Source organism: Apteryx mantelli, chromosome 5, assembly GCF_036417845.1.
Source record: "Apteryx mantelli isolate bAptMan1 chromosome 5, bAptMan1.hap1, whole genome shotgun sequence".
In the NCBI taxonomy this organism is placed as follows: Eukaryota; Metazoa; Chordata; class Aves; order Apterygiformes; family Apterygidae; genus Apteryx; species Apteryx mantelli.
Genome location: NC_089982.1, coordinates 20,688,119 through 20,712,656, shown reverse-complemented (window position 1 = coordinate 20,712,656; position 24,538 = coordinate 20,688,119). Strand labels below are relative to the sequence as shown.

The following is a 24,538-nucleotide window of genomic DNA, read 5'->3' as shown; positions in this document are numbered from 1 at the left end:
ACACCTTCTCCAGCACAGCCCACAGAGGCAGCACCTGCCAGGCCAGCATCCATCCGCTCTGAGTTGGCACTTGTACTGTGGCTTGCCTTGGGCAAGTACTTATGCACCTCCCCAACAAAGTAAGAGTTGGGAATTTCAAAATGGTTTATGCACCACAGTTTGGGAGCCTCTGATTTATTTTATGAATTGTCAACAGAATACACGCACCAGATTTACTCTGGGGAAACAGACACAAATCTACTATCTCAATTTGTGTGAAACTCTTGCTTAAATCATTGGGACTTTTTCTACAGTAAAATTAACAGGATCTGTCCCAAAACAGTGAATAAAATTCAAAGCAGTTTTAAAAGTAAAAATACAAGAACAGAACTATTGCGACATATTCCAAGAAATGTGATTTCAACAAAACAACATGGATTCTTATTGCACTATTTCTAGACGAACTGGCAGATTTCTGGACACTGTTAAAAGCATGCAGGCATCTAAAACCAAAGCACAGAATCCCTTACATACCTGTTTCTGGCTCTTTATAGTACAATTCAACTCATCTAATTGAAAATTAGTTTCAGTTTTGTTGAGCTTATGACAAGATCTTATCATTTATAAAACACTGTGAAAACGTATCTGACCATATCCTAGGCTTAAAGACTGCACACAGAGAATGGATTGCTTTTCAATAGTGGTGTTAGGTACCATAATTGTTCTAGCCGAGCAACTATACCACAGACCATGAGAGCCCAGAGCTGTCCATGGACATACACCTCAGATGGAACTTGGACAGCAAGAGAAGGTTGCCACTACTGCCCATACTCCCTAACATCCCCAAGGACATGAGCTCTGGATCTCTGACCTATACAAGCAGAATGCCTTCTCGAACCCCCTGCCTCCGATACTTTCCACACCCTGCCCATATTAATAATATCACTCTAATTATTTAGTTTTCCTTTTCTGTGCTGAAGAACCAAATTCCAGTAAAGACTATGTAAGAAATGGGTCAAATTTAATGGGTTTTGAATTAGACTATAAAGGAGAAAGAAAAAAAAAAAAAGACAAGTGAGAAGCCAAGACTCTCGTAAAGCTCTGAACAAACTGTGTGCTACTTGCACATTGCAGAAAAAAAGCTTTCTGTTCCTTCATATTTACTGCTAAAAGGGATTAAAAAATTAAGACATATAGGGAATGAACTAAAGACCTGGCATTAGAGCTGGATGAGAGGATCAGTGGGTCTGATTATTAACACGACTCTAAATGCACTTGAGTTGCAAGTGTCAACACGCTGAACCTCATGCCTATTAAACCAACCTGGAATTATTTGATGAGTATTATGACACACTCAATACCTACTTTCGTTTATATTCATGGCAATGATTTCCAATAAACCTGTACTGGTTCACCCCCATTTCCCTCCTCCCCTTCACTTTTCCTCTCTCTCTTGCTATAGCTACCAAAAAGAGTACAAACAATGAGAGGAAGCATCCATTGACAATTAGAGGCTTTGCATATTGATCAGTTGCTGAGGTTGCCACACTTCAAACAGGAAGGAAAGAATGAAAAAGGAGAAAATGATATATGCCAACTGTTTGGGGGGAGACCCCCAGCCCACTGTTAATATGCATGCCCCATCACATTTTTCAAAAAGAACCAGAACAGATCATTAGGGACATCTGACAACTCCGCAGCTTGATGCAGAGGTAGCCCAAATCATTAGACATGTCTCTTATTCATTCTGTCACTGCCTCTCAAACACTCCGCAACCTTCACACATTCCCTTACCGTAACAACGGAGTCCATCTCCAGTGTATCCCTCCAGACACTTACAGACATAGCCCCCTTCAGTATTGATACAGCTTGACACATTTCGATTACAGCGGTCCATATTTACAGCACACTCATCGACATCTGCAAGAAAAAACAAGGAGAAGGGACACATTGGTCATGAAGCCATTAGGTAAACCATTAAAAAGAAATGTCTGTGTCATGAATTTCCCTCAGACTACATTGTTGTTTGTCATTTGTGCTTCTGAAGTGAAGGGCTTTATGTCCTTATTTTTGGCCTGAAATTTGACCAGAATGTTCTAAAGAGCTTAAGAAGTCAGATACTGGATACTTTCAACCAGAAGCCTTGATGTTCCACAAATATCACTTGCTTCAAAAAAATCTCCAGTTCACAGGGTATGATCGTATTCAAAACTTGCCTTATATCCTGATCTTAAACCCTACTCAGAGAGAAACAGCATGTTGAGAAGGAGCACACGAGCTAAAGAGAATGGTATCACAGCTCACCCACTCTCCCTACCATTTTTTTTTCCTTTACATAGCAACAAAGACTCCTGTGAGTCTTCGGGCTTTGCCAAAGGGTAAATTATTTCGTTTCTAATGCCTTTCTGTCTTGGCCTTTGTGAGAGAATAAAGTGCTTCCATTGACATTTTATGCAAGTCCAAAAACTGGTTTTAAAGACCACTCTGAGCAATGTGTTGTCTGATTGTTAGTCACTTTCCAGTGCCAGAAAGAAACAAGAACAGCCTTTTATATAAACATTATATTAGGAATATTAACCTTTAAGAGATTCTTCAGTACATAATTCTAAATCATACATCAACTGTCATGTCATATCTGAGCTTTTATAATTAGACAATTTTTTACAAATAAATATGTTATGCTTGTATTCCTATTATTCCCGTTATTGCTTATTAATATTAATAGGATTAACACTCATGACTCAGGGGAAAATAATGCATGTGATAATTAGCAATTTCATCTCACATGCTCTCTGCTCATCATCCTTTTCAAAACAAGCAATCCCATTGACCTTTCTGTGATAGCTTGTGCAGCACAGCTGCCAATATGAGAAAAGATATATTTTCTTCCTGCCCATAATTCTACAGTTTTCCAGAAAGTTGCATTAATGTTTTTTATTACCATAGCATGATTTGGCCTTCCTGGTAAACCCTTTCAAACATTGGCATACAGCTCCATCTTCCAGCAAAACACACTGTGCATTGACATCACATTCTAGTGCAGTGCAGTCATCCTGATCTATAGCATAAACAAAACCAGAAACCACTAAATGCATTTGAACTGATCAAAGGAGGTAGCGTATTAAAAAAACCAACAACAATATAGGGTCAAAGTTTGAAACGTATCTCTCCATAGTTAATGGTGACAAGTCAACATAATCACTAGGGCTGTCATTTTTGTCTAGATGGAGTTGAAGCACTAAGTAATATTGGAATTTCTGAATATTGTAAGAAAAACCTATAGTGCAATTTTTGATCTAGTGTCATTGAAAATATGTAGAACTCAATAGTTTTACTTGCCATTGTGTTCAGAGGTACATAACATACTTGCCAAATCTAAGGGACGGAGGGATTTCTCACAAGTTGATCCATGTCACAAATGTTTGTTCTTTAGGCCTGGATAATATTATCAAGTTTTGCTGGCACAGCAAAGGAACATGGAGACAAACAAGAGATCAGTTCTATCTAACACAGTTACATAGACCCAGCTTGTTTTAAGAGATTTAGCATAGATCATGAATGCCACAAGACTTCACATCGAGCATTTCTTCCTCCAAAGCCTATGATTTCTTTCTTTTCAATAAACCAGTTCAGATCCTCACATTAAATGGAAGGCAGTAAATCATCAGACTCTACCTGATATCATGATTTCAGCCATCAACAAAATATTGATTTGCTGTTTTTCCCCACTTTCAGTTTCCTTGAATATTCCGCTACTTTGTGTGCTCTGGAGCAAAGTCTCCAGTGTTGGCACTGGCACTGCCTCCTTATGCACAAAGACATTGCCTGCAAATGACAAGGAAAAGGTGACACAGACTGTTTAAATCTGCTGAACTGATTTCCTGACTTTCTATCACTTACCTCTACTTTCTGACAATCACAATGTTTTCCTTCTAAAATAAAAGTCAGTTTCCTCCCAGATTGGCCTGTTTCTGTTCCACCATTAAAACCACTCACTGGTGGTTTTTCTCAAATATAAAGGACAAAGAATGCAACTTGTTGCCCATAGTATTTGTCAGCATTGCAAACATCTCTTTTACGGCTAATATGTCAAGGGTAAAAAGACAATGGTCAGACAACAGTCCCAGGACAATAACCCAGTTTTTCTGGGAGATCTGTTCTACTTGCTTTTTGTGAACACTAAAGGAATTCATGAAAACCCGTCTTAGAAGCATTAGTCCTCCAGAAGGCAGTAGCATGTTCAGAGAAGAACCAACATATCAGCTGGTTTGATCACAGGTGGGAGAAGGAGGTGGACAGCAGTGGCAGTGCTGTCGTTTGTGAAGCTAGGGGTGTGTTGCCAGAACACAGAAATATAAGAACAAAAGGAGATGGAAAGAAGGTTTCATTCTGATCCATCTCAAGAGGAATGGTAAACTATTTTCCGCTCTCACATAGGTATCAGTACTTTGTAAAATGCTCCGTTGTTCTTCCTGTAATATGTAAATACACAGAACCATAAGTTACTATACACCTGAACCATATCATGTCAATTAGCTTAATATTTTACTGGTGGAGCTTGTGATGTTTCTTGTAAGAGACAGAATTTGTTCTAACCACAATATCCTTATTAAAGATATAGAAGTAACATTATCCACACATGGGTAAATTACGTCACAGAGTTTAAATGATTCAGCCTCCTTGGGAGAAAGAAAAAGAGAAGGTAGGCAGGAGTGTGAAAAAAATAAGAAAATGCCTATAAAGGAAAACACCTATTATTTTCGTTCTTCTCAGAAACTATCATTAATTATGTAGAGCAAGGTGAATATTTTCCAAAGTTATTTGTCAGGATCCTTAAGGCTTCTTGGGGTCTTTTTTGGAACTAGAAGATCATACCTGCTATTGTGTTAGAACCATTCAGTGCATGACAGGTTTTTCCATCTTGAGTTTTTTCAAATCCTTGATGGCACAAACAACTGGCAACTCCAAAACTGTTTTCACAGATCTGATCACAGCCTCCATTCTCATAAAGGCAAGGATTTGTCCCTAATGTAGAAAGATAAAAGGGTCAACTTAGTAAGCTGCAAGTTTGTAGCTTTTTCAATCAACGTCTCCTCTTGGCTGTGCAGAGTTGGCCCAGTTGGAAAACAGTAAGAACTGACAAAACCTAGAATGTCCCTTTTGCTAACAATAGATGCATACAGTAAAGCATGGATATTAACGCCTAGCCTCTGGCAGGAAAGCAGATTTGCATACTCTCTATCAAATTAATGTATCATTTTGTTTGCATTTCCTTTATTATCTCTCCTGTAATATTTGGAGTCATAACTTTCCCTTAGAAAACATTACAAAGGATAGGGAACCTGTGATTGTCTTCTCTCAGCCACAGTCTATTGAGTTTCCTGAGGGTTTTTTTCTGCTCACAGGGAGATTGCTCTCAACAGAAAAATTAAGTGATTTGGTCCAAAACTAATAAATCTTACAAAATCTTTCTTCATGTCATTCGTTACTATTTGTGTGTGAGGGGGTGATAATAATAAATTCGGTTATATAGGAATTACAAGACCATGATAGCCCTGTGGCAATTGATCAGCATCTATTCTTGGGCATAACCACAAATATGCAAGATCTGTTAGTACACTTGGGATGCACGTGCCCAGACTCTGAGTAGAAGACACCTTCTAACATAAATACAACGGAGTATAAACATAAATAACAAGGGAGTAACAGACTTCCAGTGCTTTCAATGAACACCAGTCTGACTATGCAAGCCTTTTAAAGAGCCTGTTTCTGAGAAGATAAAATGTCTCCCCAAGGACATCTATTCTATTAACATCAGCGAACATCAAGAGGAGGCTGGAAGGGAATGACTGCTTAATTTTTGCAGTATACCTGGTTTCGCCAGAGGGTGAACTACAACCATTGATGAGGGTCTCAGCATGCTGCCTCGAAGACGTACCCTGTTTTGGCCTGTCTTCTTGTCCACCCTCATTAGTGATGGCTTCGCCCAGTCAGAAAACCAAAGGTGATCCTCAAACACCGCTACATCAAAGGGATGGCCTACAAAGAAATAAGACTCCTCATCTTCAAATCTTTAGAGGAGGCACAAGAAAACATATAAACAAAATCAGTATCTGTGCATATGCGTCCTTCTATCATAGTGGCATAGACATAGCCACTCCTGCACTTTGATGTCTTGGGGATGGGTAAGTGCCCATGGATGACGGGCCACAGGCACAGGCACTTGTTATTAGTGCTCTTAGCAGAGGAGGCTACGACACATGCCAGGCTCATTTCAATCTCCAGGCTGCTGGTGACCTCCAACCAGATCAGGCCCACAGAACGCTTCTACCTCGGGACATCACCTTTTCCTGAATTAGCTTTTGGGACAGGCCTTTCAGAGGTTGAGTGCCTCCCTTCTCTGCCAGTAAATGGCCCGGCACAGAGCTGCTGAGGTATGTGGTTCCTTTTGCAGCCTTCACATAACAGAAAGAAGAGGAGCTCAAGGCATGACTCATCCTGCACAAACGTGCTGGCACAGGGCAACTTGGAAGCTACAGATCCTGCAGCCACTGACTTACGGCAAGACCCCAATGCCAGTGTGCGGTCTCCGCAAGTGCAGGAGTACACACAAGTGCAATACAATGGTCCACATGTACATATAAACGTGCACAGACATTCACTAGCCCATTCACCACAGTGTGAAATTCAAGAAGGGAATTCATTTTCCACACTTCAGCCAACTACCAGCAGTAGGCTGTGACTACTTAGCAACTGTCAGCCAGCTAGCAAACAGTAGACACAAACCATCCAGGATCATCCTGGATCAGGATCAGCCAGGATCAGCCAGGAAGCTTCCTCTGTTTTAACTGACAATGGGAACTTAGACACCAGCTTAGAACAGACACCTAACAATTACATATGGCTAACAGTAGGTGAGAGAAATCCCATCCCATGTTCAGAGTACAGCAATTTTTCCTTGGTAGCAGAATACCATCTGCACTAGAAGATTTCAGATCCCTGGTTTGACTCAAGAGAGAGGCTCAGCAATTCAGAATCCAAGGACACTTCCACATATAAGGGTAGGCATAGTTATAAATATTAACAGCTTTGCAGAATGACTGACTCTCTTTAATTTCACTGTCACAGTAGAAATGTTGATTTGTCAATAGTCCAAACGGCAACATGCATTCTTTCTATACAGTTAGAAATCTCCTGCTTCCAAGATAGCCTATGGGCAAGCTTTTTGCAGTGGAAGGTAAGAACACATACTGTTCTTCCACGGATGTATAGCTGGTCTCAGAGTGTGTGCTTCCTGGCTGAAGCAGGTTTGCTTTTTCCTGGTCCTTACCCACACTCCAAATATGCACCTCACTTTGCAACACTGCAGTCTAAGCTCCTTTCAGAGGCATGTCTTGTAGCCATGCAATTTGTGCTATGTGTTTTTATTACTGGATGTAGGCCTCATTTAGATAGAGATTTTTAACTATAGTTATCAAAGAGAGATCCCAAAAGGTATTAGTTAAAAAAAAAAAAGGCAAAAAAAGTCAAACAAGCAAGCAAACAAAACAGCAACAGATAAATTATAACCTTGGAGAAGGAATATGTGCTGGTATATCATCTTAAATACACACCACAATTAAACTGAAAAAACACTCCTACCTAAGAAAAGTTCTAAGACATTATTTAAGTGTTCCTGAGTGTTAAGTCTAAGAGCATATTTTTATTTTATTAGCATACCACTAGTTCCACTGAACTGTGCTTAATCACTGGGCCTGGTTCTTAGCTCTTCTTTCCATGAAATTTGAGCAGCTAGTCCAAGATCTAGATACTGTCTCCATCCAAACATTGATTCATGATTTTAGGATCTATAGCTTGCACTGTCAACAAACAATACGACTTCCCCCCCCACCAGCAGTTCCCTAACCTCTTCACTTATAAATACATTAAGCATTAAAAATACAAGTGCAAAGTGATCACTGGAGAGAGTGGTTGAAAAGTGGTTCATCCTGAATCACATGTAAGCAGAACCCTTTCCACAGCAGTGCAAACCCAACCCATTGCATAAAGAGTGTCTGCGTTGTTACTGACTTGGGCAGGGGCTTATAGGCTGTTTTATTTGCAGCTAAAAATTGGATTAATAGCAGTGTAGGAGAGAACCTTACCCATCTTTCATGCAGCTGTGCTGAATGAGCTTTCAGTACAGTGCCAATAGAGGGAGCCAGTGTAATAAAAATTCAGGTTACAGCAGCTTGAGTATGAACAGATGCAGCCTTCCCTTCCTCCAGGATAAAACAGAATTCTTGTCTCAATAATGGTATTAGCAAAACATTAGGAATCCATGCTCTCTGCCTCTCTAAATTCACATCCCTACTGGTCTGCATCTCCTTCTCTTCTTTCCATACCCTTATTTCCTCTTCCCCCATCTTCAAACATCCGTATCACTGTCCCAAGCCCACCCCTCCTTTCCCCTACCCTTTGTTTCTCCTGTGCTCCTAACTCTCCTTCTGTGTTTTTTCCTCATAAGACATTGTCCTGTCTATTGTGAAGAAACAAAGCGAAACTTTCAAGAGACTTCAAGGTCCTCCTTTGCAGATCAGTTGCAAGGTGGAGTGTATAGCAGAACATCTGCAGCAGGGGAAAAGAGAGGAATGCTGCCAAGCCACTCTACTCTGCACTTTCAATGTCTTACAGACTGAAGAGCACTTCTTCCTCCAAGTTCTCAGCCTGCAGACAAGTGGGAGGGCATCTGGCATGGAAGAACAGCAGCAGCTTAACAGAGTAACATTGAAGTCTCTACCCATGGCAGTTTAGGTACTGACACAAGCCAAGAGCCATATTCTGCCCATGCTTTGCCTGCACGCCTCCAAGATAAATCTGGTCCCCAGAGACGTATCATGAACAAAAGGCATTGTCTTCTCCAGTAACTAATTGGCCACGTATGAGATTCTGAAATACACAGTTTACTTTAAATGTGTTGCAGCATCACTTCCTCATTGCTAACACTTCTGTTCTCTTACTCCAGAACAATGCAATTATGTGTCAAACAATAGCAATCTCAGCAATAACAGCTACCAGCATCTTGCATTAATCATTCTCCATTCAGTATCTATTATGTATTTAGAAAGTGTTCAACACTGTGCAGCTGCAGGTTCTTTGCTCAAAGACCTTAACAGCCAAGATTGTTTCTCTTCCAGCTTGCGTCAATATAACTTCACTGGCATAATAAATGAAGCAAAATCTGAATTAAACTAAGCAACCATACATGGAACAAACAAGACACATTTTTAATTTTTAACTTGTTTTCACTTTTCTGATAAAGGCAGAGAAGTTCTCTGTGCAAGGCAAAGTGGCTGATTAGAAAAGTAGAGAGTATCAAAAGGTGTTTTGCTAAAATAAATAAAACTTCAGCTGGGGTGACAGAATGAAGGACTAAGTGATGCCATTAGCCTCAACAGAGTTGCATGGGATATACACATAGCCGCTGGCCCGTAATTCACATATGCATATACACCAAGCAGCAGTAGGTAATCAACCAAACCCAAAGCCTCACCTACATCATTCTGTGCAAGAATTCGACGGTCAGAACCATCCAGATTTGCGCTCTCAACAACCGACTGTTTAGCATCGCACCAGTATAACTTGTCAGCTAAGTAGTCAAGAGCTATTCCACTGGGCCACACCAGACCAGTGCTGGCTATAACCTGACGATCAATACCTTCTAATGAAGAGCTGTCAATCCGGGGGTTGACCCCCATGTCGGTCCAGAATAACCTCCTTTGGAAAAAAAACAGATAGAGGAAGTCATCAAGTAAACATTTGTCCTCCACTCTGTGGAGTTCTTTCAAAGCAGAAAGATTAGATCAGAGTAACACAGGCCTGAAGCACATAAGAAAGTGCACACATCAAGCAAATATATATTGGCTGCTGATCTTTAAAACTTGTTGTAAGATCCCAGATCACTACACTGGGACTTGCACAGAATCTTTGCTATGTTTATTGGCACAAAACCTTTGCAAAACAGCTCCCATTTCTGCTACTTGCCAAGTCTTCGTATCTGTTTTTTGCATTTTCCATGCAACTGATGATAGCAGTGTAGCAAACCAAGACAATAGAAGGCTTGGTGCATTAGCCAGCCACAAATGGAACCAGAACTACCCACCGCCCACGGAAAGCAAGCCAGAGTCCTGCTATTTTGTCTTTTAAAAAAACAAACCAGTAACAGGCTCAGCATCTTTTTTTTTTTTTTTTTTAATAAAATCATGATTCTGGGGGGTCTCACTTTAGAGCCCTGACTGTTATGCACTGAATGCTTAGAGTTTTTCAAAGAACAGATAGTGCAAGACAGCAACTCAAAACAGAGATAGCCAGAATCACAAATTATTTTTTACGTTTGGACTCTACTCTTTCTGGGCATTAGCTACCTTTGCCAGGTTAACACACAGATTCACTTATATGATAACACACAGATTCACTTATATGAACAGTTTTGCTGTAGTCAATGCAGGGCCCAGTATTCTCAATAGTCTTGCATGTGCCTCAGATTCCTCTTTAGTACTGACTTTACTATTATGGACATAGCTATAATGTCTGCCATCTAATAAGGCAGGTTTTAGTCACATTTCCTCCTCCTTCTCCCCTTACAGCTTTTGCTTCAAGATGTACAAGCTATCTACCTCTACTGATAATTCAAATAAACTATGTCCCTGAACATAGCTATTCTTAAAGGTTTTCCTGTAAAACAGCTCTCTCATGTTCCACCTCTACTGAAAGATACTTTCAAACCTTTTATGCTCACAGTGAAGCTAACAAAACACCTTCCCCAATTTGGTTTCACTTGCCAATACTTAGTTACAGCAGTATCCAAGCATTAAGATAACTCAATAGAAGAGTTGTGCATCCTACTAGAGGTACATCGACTGATATCTTCGGGGCTTTTCCATTAATTACAATGGCCAGAATTTCATCAGTAGTTCTAAATGTTCAAAATTTCTATGATCGTTTCAGCACTAGATAAGAAGATTCAAGGTATGTTTAAATCAGTGTTTCCTCAGAGACTGAAACATGACCAAAAAAGTCCTTTGTAAGCACCACTGGTTAAAAGTGACTGCACCTTCATCACACCAATATATATAGAACCCTGAAAGGGGTCTTTCTGTTTGGTAGTATAGTGCTTACAACAGTCAGGGTGACTTCAGTTGCTTGTGTTTTTCTTAGTTTAAAATGTATACAATATCCTTAATGCTTCTGGTAATTTTTTAGATCTATATGAGGAAATGAGTATGTCCTGCAATCTTCCCTGACTCATAATGGCAACACAGCCATAAAAGGCTGCAGTTTACATAACTCTGCTCAGCAACCACTATCCTAACATGAGGTCAATGCATTTTTTGTCTGCCAGAAGGGCAAGGCTGGCATGCTCATTTTTAAAAAGCTTCCCCAGTTATTCCACAATTAGCTGTATTTATCACTTCTTACTTAGCAAATGGGTGAATGACAATCCCTCGGGGCTGGGAGATATCCTCCCAGATGATCATTTTTCTTTGCATTCCATCCATATTGCTCCTTTCGATGCATGCCTTCCTGCAACACACATGGCACTGTTACCTTTTTAATTACCTTCTTTAGCAGAACATACTAAGTTCTTACATTACTTTAACACAAAACTGTAATAAATAACTTTGCAAAGACAGGAAATAAATCTGCTGGTGTTTTTGTTCGGTTTGACACACCTGTCACCTAGACACACCTAGACACAGCTGTCTAGTTGTTTCATCAACAAGTAATTCATGCTACAGCCTCATTATCCGGCCTAGGGCATAATGATAAAATACATGCTGCTGTGCAGGAGACCTTAAGTTCTCCTTTTTTGGGCAAACAGAGAATTGGAAGTATAATCACTAACAGATGAATGTTAGCTTTAAAAGGAGTCAGGAGAAAAACAGGCTCCTAATTGAATGCCATAATCAAATGTGTAAAGAATGTTTTCAAATAGTACTTTTAAATACATTTTTCATTTAGAAATATCCAAGCATTTTATATATTATGTCTGTTTTACAGCAAAGAACGAAGCAAAGGTCCTTATGATCACTCATAAAATCTATGGCAGAGTCAAGTATAGAACCTACCCTGTCTGTCTCCCAATCCATTTTTTTCCAGAAAACTGCAGACACTTACTTTTACAAACTTCATTTTGCCAAACAAATATCAGCCTCTACCTGAAAACATACAGCCTTTCACACCCACCTTAATCTGCAAAGAAAGGCCACACAAGGATGGAAAGAGAAATAGATACATATATATAGAATACAAACAGGTAAACCCAGTGGGTGAGAAGGAAGTGGCAGATACAAATTCACAGCTCCATCCTTGACTCCTGTGTTGTAGAGACAAGCAGCACAATTTGCCATTGCACAAGAAACACTGGCATATTTATTCAGGAGTGACTGTGTAGGCAAGATTGTATCTATCGGTAAGGAAGCAGACTATCAGCATACGTAACAGATAAGGAGGTTGATCTGGATATTCAAAAATCACTTTTTATTGACTAATAAAATGGGTGTTATACTGAAGCATCATTGCTACCCTTCAAGGAGTCATCACTATGTTCTGATCTGACACTGCCTTTTTACCAAAGGCTTCTCTCTGTGTGTAAGGTTAGGTACCACTGAAACGTGAGGTCGTACTGTCTGCCAGTGGTTGTTCCTCTCTGATTAGGGATAATTGACAAAGATTGTCCATTAGCTTAAGGAGGCATGGTTCTAGTCATCAGTAATGCTGACTTCTGTCTAAGATCTACTTAGTGCAGTAATACTCATGATATATATAGATACAGATATATATACACATATACATGCAGCGTATGTGTATAAATGAGTGTACACATACATATATACACACACACAAACATGTGCACCTATATATACATGTGTCTATGCAGCACATGTCTTAGATTCCTCGCAACAGAGTCCAAACCCTTGCTTCTTGGAAAGACAAAGATAAAAATACAACAGCAGACTCAAAGCGAACTTCCAGCATTTCAGTTTTAAAGACACTTCCAACTGTTTATACTGGAGATTACAGCTATCTAATCAGAATGTGAAGCATTACTGAATTTAAAGTAATATTTCAGCTATTCCCACATCACTGGTCATTTATTCCAAATATTTTATGGCATGTTTTGACATAAATGCACTGTAGAGCATGTACCCTCTGTCTGTCCAATACAATTTACGGTTAATCCAGTCCACAGCAAGTCCTTCAGGTATATCTATAGCTTCATGAATAACTTTTTCGCGATTTGAGCCATCCAGATTAGCTCGTTCAATCCATTTCAAGGCAGTGTGGGCAAAGTAAACCTGTGAAGAAATAACAGATGAGATGTGAGCATTTCCCATTTCACTTTCTGGTCTATTTCCCTGCTCTAATAGGTCCAGTCTGAAATAACTTTTTCATTTTGAAAGTTCCCTGAATCATTTGGTCACAGAAGGGTAAAAACCCGTGATCCCTGATCAGATAAAAAGGCACTTATCCTTCAGCCAGGATGACTTCTACATGCTGCTTGTGCTTAGCCGTAAATCCTAGTTGCCCTATATGCAGTCCCCTGAATATCCTATGATTTTATTTCAGTGACCAGCTACCTCACATGAAGCACAGCTGATGAAACAAAAGTAGGAGCAGGCAAAAGGAAGCACGTTATCATTTACTGGCTGCTCATTTTAAAAAAGGGGATGGGGGAGGGAGTAGTAGTGTATGTGTGTTAAGGAGCTGGGAGAGGGACAGAAGAGTAGTTATATAATTTGCTTCTGTTCTTTCTCTTTCAGCCTATGTATATTTTAATTTCTTATCAGGTGTCGATCCTATAAGGCGCCAACATTTCCAGGAGAAGCTTTGCAGGTTTGGGTCAAAATAAAAGCTCTCCACTGGTGGGGAATTTGTTTTTTGTTTCCTGAGGATGAGGAAAATAATATCCTCTTATATTTGGTATCTAGAAGGAACCAAACATTGTGTGGCAGAACTACATACAAAACAATACTGTTTTATTTGCAAATGGTAACAACAAAACAAATAACTTTGCTTTGACACTATTCATGAGGACAAACAAAGCAGGTGGGAGGTCTCCAGCTTTGAACCAGCTAATTCAAGTACCAGAAGTTGTCTGACCATGGGAGCACAGAGCTATGTTGAGCTAATTTACTGTGTATCTCAATTCTGGACCACCAGGTCTAGCCAGCCACAGTCTAGTTGGACCACTGCGCACAATCTCATCTCTCTACACTGCACTTCAGAGCTCATTGTAATGCAGAGCTCCCTAAAAAAGTGGAACGAAGGTACATCTAGCATCATCAGAGCAATTGATTTAGATGTACTGCAGTACTGAACAACTGCTAGTTCCATGACAAGGCCCTATTTCAAGAAGTGGCAATGTTCCAGCAGTGCCCAAAATGATCCTCCTGTAAGGCAGATCTGGTAACGTTTTGACTTGTTTAACTGTGTCCGTCCAGACCTTGATACATTTCCAGCAACTTAACGGAGTTCCTCATCAGTTTTCAGTGTACTGCCCAGTACCTTTCTGTATCATTTTTACAGAGTAAGTAATTCTCATCATGGGGAAAAAAAACTATCTGCCACAAAAGGTTTAGCAAAGTACAGCTGAACTCCTATTCTTCCATATTCTCCAGGCAAAGTGTAGGGCACTAGGAGAAAGCTGCACATACAAACAACTCTTTATGCAGAGAAGAATCCTATTTCCAAAAGGACTGTCTTGTAATATGAGGAACACATTTCATAAGAACAATAAACCGACCGAGTGTTCAGCAGTTTAATTCAATAATGTCAGGACATAAGGATGTAGTTTTTGTTAAGATTGCTCCAACATTTAGTATGGGTTGTGGGATGTAGCCATACAGAAAAAAAGATGCTGCTGTCTTTTACAGCTACCCAGTAAAAAAAAAAGCAAGCTATATTTTCAGAAAATGGTACTGAAATCTCAAGGGAGAAAGCAAGCAATCACACAAAAGTTCTTCTTTGAAACTGCATTCAGGCCTAAAGTGAGTTTAGAAATCCACATTCTCTGTGAATTAGCCTTGTCAACATATGAAGGACATTAAATCAGTAAGCAAAGGATGAAACTCTTCAACTAGTGTTTGGCATCCTGTACCAGCTGTGCTCCTGGGCAGGCAACAAGCAGCAGCACAACGTGTAATCTGGATCGCTGACATCAGAAAGGTTAAGACGCAGGAAAGCCCAATCCATTTGTCCTTGCAATACTTCAAAATCCTCTCATTTTTAATGCCTTACCTTATTTTCAACTGGGTCAGAGTCCAGTGCTAAGACTATTCCCATCTGCCAGTCAAGTAAACTTGCATAATCTGTTCCATCAAAACTGATTCGGCGGATGTCTTGGCCATTTGCAAATAACAAAAAAGGCTTAGGTCCTGTTGATGAAAATTTGCACGTACGTTAATTCCATTAGGTCCAAAGTGATCTCTATATTGCATCACTATCTAAGATGCTCAGCGTGAGAATGACAGCTACTGTATATCTTCTTTGCTTCTCTGTGTTCTTTTCACCATTTTAATAATATAATCAGCAACATTTAGTTAGTGAAAAAGGAAAACTCTGAAAGCTTCTTCTCTGTTTCTTTTCGGCACATATTTTTCTATTCTGTATAGCCCTGTATATTTTTCAGGTCAAATTATCTCATTCTCACTTAATTATAGTCATTATCTCAGGCAAACCCCAAGTGAACAGTGGAAGATTTGTCTCAGAAAGGACTGAAAGTATGAATCCACAAACAGACACACAAACCAAGATATCTTTTATGAAACAAAGAAACAAAAAGCGAAATAAAAGAAGAGCTAAAAACAGAATATGAAATCTAGACTGAAAGCCATCTTCCCACCTCCAATGCTAGACAAATGTTTTAAAGACATAACAGAGAAGGAAAGAAGGAATTTGGTAGTATTTTATTTTACTGCATCAGCCTTTCACCTCCAGATCCCGGACTTAAATCTCACATAGGTCTGAGGTAATCTCATATATAATTTAAGTTATTTTGGCAGTCTAAAACTATTCCCCAAGAGAAAACTTTTGCTGCTCTTACTACTGAGATAAAAGCTAGTTTAGGACCCAATGTGCTAGATCCATTATCAATGTAGCATAAGACCCAAACTGACTCAAAGAGCTAACATTATAAGTAGGTAACAGTAGCAGACAATATGGGGAACAGAAGAAGAAATGCAGGCCCTTGTCCTAAATCCGTCTTGAATCTGAAATCAAAGATAAATGTGCAAGCAGGTTTTAAGGATCAACAACTTGCCCAAGATCATTGTTAAAATTCATGATAAAGGCAGTAACTAGCCCAGCTGCATTTCACATTGAATGACTTTCACATTGCCCATAGGAAGCCTTTCACAGTAAAAGCAAGAAAAATGTTGTCCTATAATGAATAAAGGTTTTCCTTTATGCCTAAAATAATCTCACAAACTTCTGTTTCATCCTCTCTCTCATGCACCCCTGTATATCTTGTTGCTCACACTGGAGTCTGCCCCTTCCTCAAAAGAAACAGATGGATCTGAAATCCAGACATGCATATCAAATACCTAGGCTCTGGGGTCAGCAGGGGAGAAATATCCTAGTAGGTAAGGTGCTTCAATAGACTATTCCCTACCCTGTGCTCCAAATACAGACACCTCAACCCCAGTTCTGTAACGCTGGGCAGAAACTACACCCACATTTATATGAAGACACAGCAACCCAAATTTTGCTGACAGACGAGTGGAGTAAAGGATCCCAAAGTGAAATGCAGAAGTTAAATAACAGAATGAATCTTCTGTGATGGAGACTGTATCATATAGCAGTGGTTCTGATATATTTCCAAACAACTAATACTTCCCAAACTGCACAACAGTATCTTAAAACCAGTGCAAAAACAGAGCCCAGTTATGCTAACCACTTAAAAAGACTCTAAAATGTTTTTGCTTGTTTATTGGCAAAAAATATTTATTGGCAGCAATATGTGGATATCAAGATACTCACCTGTGGCAGTGCAGTGCTTTCTGTCCTGCTGAAGCTTATATCCAGGAAAACAAGCACACTCCCAGGAGGATGGGCTTAAAGAAGAACATATCTGACTACAGCCACCGTTATCTGGAGATGTACAACCTCAAATAGAGCATTTGAAAATTTTAATTTTGCCATTCTAAGGAAAAATACAACAAAAATATAAGCATGAACAATCCATTCTGTTATCAGGATTTCTGCAGTGAAAAGTATCCTAATTACCGATAGATATCATGAAAGGACTCCTGTTGAGAAAAGCCTGGCAAACTAAAGCAAACTAGCAGCAACTTCTTCTAGAGCTTTTCCTGAAAATTCACAACACAAGATGGGCGGGGGGGGGGAGTGGGATATACGAACAGAGCTTCCATGTGCTGATTATTTCATAGAACTCTTTCTCCCACGGAAATCTCATCCAACCTACTACAGAGTAACAAATTCTATCAGACATTGCACTTCATGCAAAGAAACAGCAAACTGCCATTCTTTCCCTAGGATAGAGAACCGATGAAATCCACTGATTCTTATGGAAAGAAACCATTCTTTCCTCTTAGGGCTGTACAGTGGTTACATCCACAATGCCAATCTGAGCTTAATCAGTGGAGTGTAACTAGAAAAACAGTAACACTGAATTTATGTTACATATAATGCTGTCCAAAGCACATAAGGGTTGTAAAAGGGGAAGGGTATTTGTCAAGGCACAAGGTTGTCATTAATGGAGCTATCTTGATCCCTGAGACTGAAAATATACAGTTGAAGACCTAAAATCCCCTGAATTTGGAAAGCTTCTTTACATGGGGAAAGGTAGATTAGTGGGCATAGCAACTCCAAATATCTCCAAATATTCTGACTGCAAAAGTTTCATCACTGGGCAATCAGATGAAAATGTCTTAAGTTAGAGTGACCCAGAACCTGGGTAGCATGAGGTTGATAAAATCATTGCCAGGTTTCCTCCAGTTCCTAATTTTGTACCATCTGTCCTACGATTCCTGTCAAATATAAATTATAGATGTCTCTCCTGCAACAAACACCTGGGAGATGCTTCAATCGGTACTGACAACAGAAGAATTTCACTTGCAGATATAGGATGTTACTGCTAAGAAACACCTACTAAATATGAAGATGAATATTGTTCATCTCAGCACTCACTTGTACAATCATTTACAGCTGTGCAAAATGAGTGTAAAATGCCATCCTTCACTTCTGGCTCTCAGTGCCAAGAACAGACAGACTCTGACAGTCACTAAAACTAGAAAAATGTTAAACACTTGCCTGTGCATGTTTTGCCATCCACTTTGAGTACGGATCCTTCAGGACAAAAGCAAACAGGCCCTTTAGATGTCTGAAGGCAACCATGGCTACATTCAGTGATGTTATTTACACAGGGAATTAGCTCTACAGTAATTTAAAGAGGAAAAACATTCTTAAATGATAAGAAAATCTTTCATTAACCACCCCCCCCAAGATGTGTTGAAACTTCCTTAAATAACAAAAAAAGTGTGATGGCAGAGAGAACAATAATTCTGTTTCCCAACCTTTCCTGCCAAATCATTCTCTCCTAACTGTAGCAAAGGAGAAAGCCAAAATTGCTGCAGGGTCCTGAAACCATTACACTGATCAGTTTTATATTTTCCAAAATTTTATGAAGGAATGTTAGCAAAATAGGAATAATTTAGAAATTTAGAAAACCCTCTTTCTTACATTTCACCAAAAAGGTATCAGGCTTCAAAAACTACACGGAAGTTATACTTAAAGAATAAGTACAAAATGTAGAGAGAATGAGGAAGAACTACTTTCCTACTACTCCCAGGGTAACCAAGCTGGAAGCAATGGAAACAGGAGATGAACCTTCCAGAAACAAAATTAAATTCTTTAGTGGTAAATCTTGAAACTATAAAGGCAACACCATCTGAGGACCTGGCAATATCTTTCCTCTATTTTCTATTATAATTGCTGCAGTGCTAACACTTCTTCGAATATTTCTTTAATTTTGTTTCTCTTTTATGCAATTTCACAGGATATCCCTCCTTCCAGCTTCTGTATTGCAGTGCTACAACTCTTTATGCCTCCCGTAGTGCCATATGGCAACATCTGTTGGAAGACTGGAACTAATGCAGGTTTCCCACAGCTGCTTCTTTGAATCAGCAGCATACGCTGGCTTAAATGGCGCATAGCCGTTGCAAATATTCCTTCTCCAAGGCAACTGCACTCTGGACTAGATTGTTCTAACCCCTTAAGCACAACAAACAGGGTCAAGAAATTGATCTCATATCTACTTCTGACCAGAGCTTGTGGCTTTAGACTGAAGAGCTTCATACAGGACTTGGAAGACAGAGCATCAAAACGTCTGGTCAGCATGTGGGCTTCTCACCTTGCACCTGTCTCTCAAGTTTCGTAGATAGTGACATATCGCCCTGTGCTGCTGTAGTTATGGAGTTATAATGTCCATGCTGCATCCCTAGCCTGTGTTGAAAAAACATTATTTTCTACCTAATTTGAGCCACCCAAAATGCAGGCATATAGTTTAAGCTAATCATCAAGAGTGGGACTGAGCTACACAGTGTCTAGGGTCATTCTGGATTTTTAAGGATATCCTACCTCCCAACAGCCTCTGGCTCCAGAACTCCCATAGGTCTTCTATCACATCTGACTGCCTTGTGCAGCTGTCTTACATACCCTAGACCCCCATGGTTAGGCCACTGAATCTTGCTTCCAGCTCACGCTTAATAGAGAGGAGGAAGTGTCTCTTGGAGGCCTAAAATAGACAGTCAGATCAGCTTGCAGAGTCTATGAGACTCTATGGCTGCATATACATGTTAGTACTGATATTTAATATACCCTAGGTCCTGATCCTGCCATCACACGGACTGAACCAAGTGGTGTGCACTGGCACTTCTGTCTGGGGCATATACTAATGTTTTCCTTCTGTGGAAACAAGGTCGAGGGATTCTTGTGTATGCCCAAGTTTCACTTCATTATGAAGCGGCAAAGTGACTGGGAATACTCCAAGACCTCAAAACTTGGATGCATTCCACATTTAATGTTCTAGACTTAGTTTAGAAAGGCTTAATTCAGCTGTAGGTTGAATACACACAATGCTGCACAAAGGAAGAGCAAAAACCTTCAGCTCTGACTCTTACTATAAAATATGGTTCCCCAAGCTTACTGAAACAGAGATCTTTGTTTTTTCCCCTCCAGTTGTCTGCTATGTGCATTAAGTTTATTCAAATTTGGCCAGCTTCAGACAGTTTCCTTGTTTAAGTACCTATATTATATGTATATGTTTTCTCAGGCATACTTTTTATACACAACTTAATTGATAAAAAAAAGGAAAACCCTCCGAAACTGCAGTAGCCACCCAGAACAAATAACTTTACCGATACTTTTGTGTGACTTATTTATTGCAAACAGATGCTCATGCATTTAATTTCATTAATTTCACGCCCATTAGCAATGCCATCAACTCTGATCTGAAGAGAAAAGTGATGATGCTGTAAACTGCTTGTCCAGAGACTAGGCAAACTGTTATGCAAGTTAGAGTGTATCAAATTCAGAGACCACGTTTAAAAAGATACACTGGCTTATCCACCTTTCATGTGCCACAGAACCTAAACTGAGTGCAGGGGTCTCCCTAGTTTGGGGTCCAAGATCAAGAAGATACCTACTTACAAATGCATGCATACTGCAGTCAGATTTTTTTATTACTTCTCTGTGACTAATTGAATTATCATCCATTATCAGTATTTCCAAATGGCCCAATGTCCAGTTATTCCTAAGTGTCTCCTGAGGACGAAGCAAAACGAGGAAGTCTGCATTCTTTGCTCCATTTACTGTATTTCAATATTTCATCGGCATAAGCTGTGTTGCTAGCTTTCGCTGCCAGAAAAGGTCAGTGTACAAGCCAGGTAACTGTACAGACAAACCTTTACAGAATTGGAGTTCCCCCAAGGTGAAGTTGACAGTTTGCAAGTGACTCACTAAATTCCATAAAATTTACACCCATAAGGGCTGCATCTAGGCACCTTGTACCAGATACACAGAAGCATTAGACCTGACTCGGTTCTACTCCCCAGGAGACTCACATCTGATTACTCACGTGTAACTTACACTTCCTTAAACATGACCTCTGAATTTGGTTCACTCAGTTTAAGCTGATCTTACTTACATAATAAGAGATTGGAAGAGAGCAAGGCAACACACAAAACTTCCAGTGATTGAAGTGTTAAGTGAGGACTCTCTCCAATATCATACTGGAAGTGTTTATGTGTTACTGCTACTTACCATGACATGTTTTCCTATCAGGGAGCAGAACAAAACCTCTTGGGCAGGTGCAGTAATAGGAACCAGGGATGTTCACACAGCCCAAAGTACAGCCATGATTCCAAAAGCCACATTCGTTGATATCTGCCAAGAGAAGCACTGTGTCAGAATAAGGTCATCAGCCAGCGTCAGGGAATCAGATTAATGACACAAGCTAACAGTCTTCAAGAAATACCTCTTGTTCCACCATTCATTTTGCAAAACATATTGGTTTTGTCATATTATAATAAATGATAAAAAGCAAGTTTGCAGAGCATATTCAAAAAAACGTTAAAAAACTTCTAGCAAAGGCAATTGCTTATAATTATACTGATACAACTTAGCCTCAGAAATTTTCACTATTCAGGCTGTATGTGTCCAGCATAAGCACCTAATGGACTTTCAAAAGTATGCCTTTCCATACAGATCCCAATGGCAGTTAAATCCTGTGGATGCTCCCCCCCAAAAAATCACATTAAATACTTTCTTCAGACAAAAAACTCTTACTAAAAAAAAAAAAACTGGCTCCAACATGACTCAAGTAAAATTCTTAAAACAAAGAAGTGCCTTAGAATTTCCATTTTGGAAAGTGATCACAGGTAATTTTCTGAGAACTGTGTTGCTGCTCTGTTTATGCAATTCTGTAAAAACTATAAGCTTTTCTTCTTTCAATGCCTTTATGAATTTGCAAATCTGGTCCTGTAGTGGAAAAAAAGATGCTTCTAAAGTGTTATGTTAACTATAAATAATAATAATTTGTTTTTATTAAAAAAATCCAGATTGAAACATTCAGAAGCAAGTTAGGAATTCAAGTCACTTTTGAAAGTGGGACTTCAGACAGTCATCTTGTTCCAGGATCTTTCAACATTTCACCTTTGGTAGTGTTATTTAATTTTTCAGGGCCAATAAGCGTGCCTACTTAACCAAAGCTCCTCTACTCAGGCTAAGATCAAAATTCTCACAAGAATAGCACTTCTTGTGACACTTTGATAGGTCTCCTTTTAGACTATATCAGAACCTGGAAGGACACAAAAATGAAATGGCACAACTGGAATTTTTAAGATCTCAGAGTTTTCTGCAATACTCGAAATATGAGTGTAATAGAAGAATAGAAGAAGCTTTGTCATGTAATGGAATAAAGCTCACAGAAGAGTCATACATTACCTTCACAAAACTGTCTATTTCGACTCAAAATAAAGCCACTAGAACATTTACACCGATGAGTCCTTGAGTCTGGCCTGCAGATTCTCCTTCTGCACTTTTCTTTGTTCAGATCACAGGATCCTTTTTCTGGAAGAACAAATATAATGTAACTATTCTGAACAGTTCTTTATGCTCAGTGACACGTCTTCTCCTTCTCAACAGGTATTTGCTCAACCTGAAGAAATAACATCTCCTATCATTTTCTATTGGTAAAATCAGGCCCAAAAGTCATTATAAAAAAAGGAAGGTACTTAGAGGAGTAGGCAAAGGTCTGTGTGAACGATCATTTCTGGCTCCCTGTTAGTACAAGGCAGATCTAGAGAGAACCTGGAGTAGGGGATGCCTTGGTTTTGGCAGGTGGATACCTATAGTGACCATGGAAGGATCTTCAGGAGATTCATCAAACAAGAAAAAGGATGACTAGAACTAACAGGGATTCTCCTGCCTTCCTGACCCTCTGCTCTACATATCTGTTCACATGGAAGCTCCTGTATAGCAGGCTTACCATGCAGCCAATCCAGCACACCATTCTATGTTACCAGGCTCCGTAAAATGCTTGGAGAGCGCAAGAGAGAAAAGGAGAGAGAGAGAGAGAGAGAAAGAAAAGAAGAAAAAGAGAGAGAAAAAAAGAAAAAGTCAAAGTATGAGGACAGGAAATACTAAGACAAAGCAGTACAATACAACTAGATAGATCATAAGATCCCTACAATATATTTCATTTGGACAAAAAGTATTAGCAGTCTAGAGTTTCTACTGAAGTGGATCCTGGGTTTCTGACACTTAGAAATGCATGCATTATAAATTTTTGTTCATAACACTGTGTCCCAAAAAGTCAGAACATTCCTTATGACCCAAAAGATACGTTCAAAGTTTCTTCAAAGGAAGCAGAAAAGAGTACCCAACGTATCTCCATGAGTCCTCCGACTTCTCTCAGAAAAAGGCAAGCAGGTATTTAAGTACCTTTTTTATGGGAAAGATTTGCAGAGCTTCATATCTGTGCCCAGCTATCTTTTACAACTGGTGCTTTCGTAGATATGCAATACTCTCAGTCTTATTTTGGTCTCCCAAACTATTATTTTGGTTTTAATCTTCCTAATCTTTTTCTGGGGTTGCTTGCCCCTTTTACAAGCTAAGATAGCTGAACTGCTGCTAGTGAATGCGGGTATGCAGCCACCCACACACAACTCTGTCTTTGTCCTGTGCTGCCTGTGTAACATAAAAGAAATCATGGGCTCATACAGACAGAGAATATATTTGTATGTGAACAAATTATTGTGCTATTTTCAATTCACCCTCTGGAGTTCCAAGAGATGGAGAGTAGCATAATATTTAAGTTCAACATTCAATCTTCTACTACCCACAACAATGAAAATGCTGGCCAGTTAAGGGAATGACACATCACATGTATAAGCAAACGAATTAATTTCCTGGACAGAGATTTCAGTTTGGCTGAAAGCATCACGATTGCACTTATTTGCATCACACTGATTAATTCTTCTCTAACTAAAGTCATATTGTTAAATGAAGAATGATGAATGGATGGATATTATCTATGTTACTAAAAATGTTAGCTTATCAAAGGCTTGATTTTTACATGGCTTCAGCTCAGCCTCTGTTTTTGTAGAATGTTTTGTAGAACACTGGACCCTTATTCTTTGTCCCTAACGCAACTAAATCAGACACATACAGTAGTGGAGCGTCTCTCTTCAAATACACAACTCATTACAGAATCACAGAATGGTTGAGGTCGGAAGGGACCTCTGGAGACCATCTAGTCCAACCCCTTGCTCAAGCACGGTCACCTAGAGCATGTTGCACAGGACCCTCTCCAGTCGAGTTTTGAATATCTCCAAGGATGGAGACTCCACAACCTCCCTGGGCAACCTGTTCCAGTGCTCTGTCACCCTCACAGTGAAAAAGTATTTCCTCATATTCAGATGGAATTGTCTGTGTTTCAGTTTGTGCCCGTTGCCTCGTGACCTGTCGCAGGGCACCACTAAAAAAGAGTCTGGCCCCA

At 39.6% G+C, this 24,538-nt stretch overlaps 1 protein-coding gene across 1 annotated transcript in view; it reads right to left on the bottom strand.

Moving 5' to 3' along the window:
* EGF (epidermal growth factor) overlaps positions 1-24,538 on the bottom strand; it is a 63,360-nt gene that overhangs the window by 16,389 nt on the left and 22,433 nt on the right. Inside the window, exons 7-19 of the mRNA XM_013951617.2 lie at positions 22,483-22,608; positions 21,301-21,423; positions 18,292-18,414; positions 16,999-17,124; positions 15,259-15,395; positions 13,168-13,316; positions 11,437-11,541; positions 9,512-9,735; positions 5,851-6,018; positions 4,855-5,004; positions 3,655-3,804; positions 2,921-3,037; positions 1,774-1,899 (exon numbers count right to left, since the gene is read on the bottom strand). Of these exons, the coding sequence (XP_013807071.2) occupies positions 1,774-1,899; positions 2,921-3,037; positions 3,655-3,804; positions 4,855-5,004; positions 5,851-6,018; positions 9,512-9,735; positions 11,437-11,541; positions 13,168-13,316; positions 15,259-15,395; positions 16,999-17,124; positions 18,292-18,414; positions 21,301-21,423; positions 22,483-22,608 (1,824 nt within the window). The remainder of the gene's footprint in view (positions 1-1,773; positions 1,900-2,920; positions 3,038-3,654; positions 3,805-4,854; positions 5,005-5,850; positions 6,019-9,511; positions 9,736-11,436; positions 11,542-13,167; positions 13,317-15,258; positions 15,396-16,998; positions 17,125-18,291; positions 18,415-21,300; positions 21,424-22,482; positions 22,609-24,538) is intronic.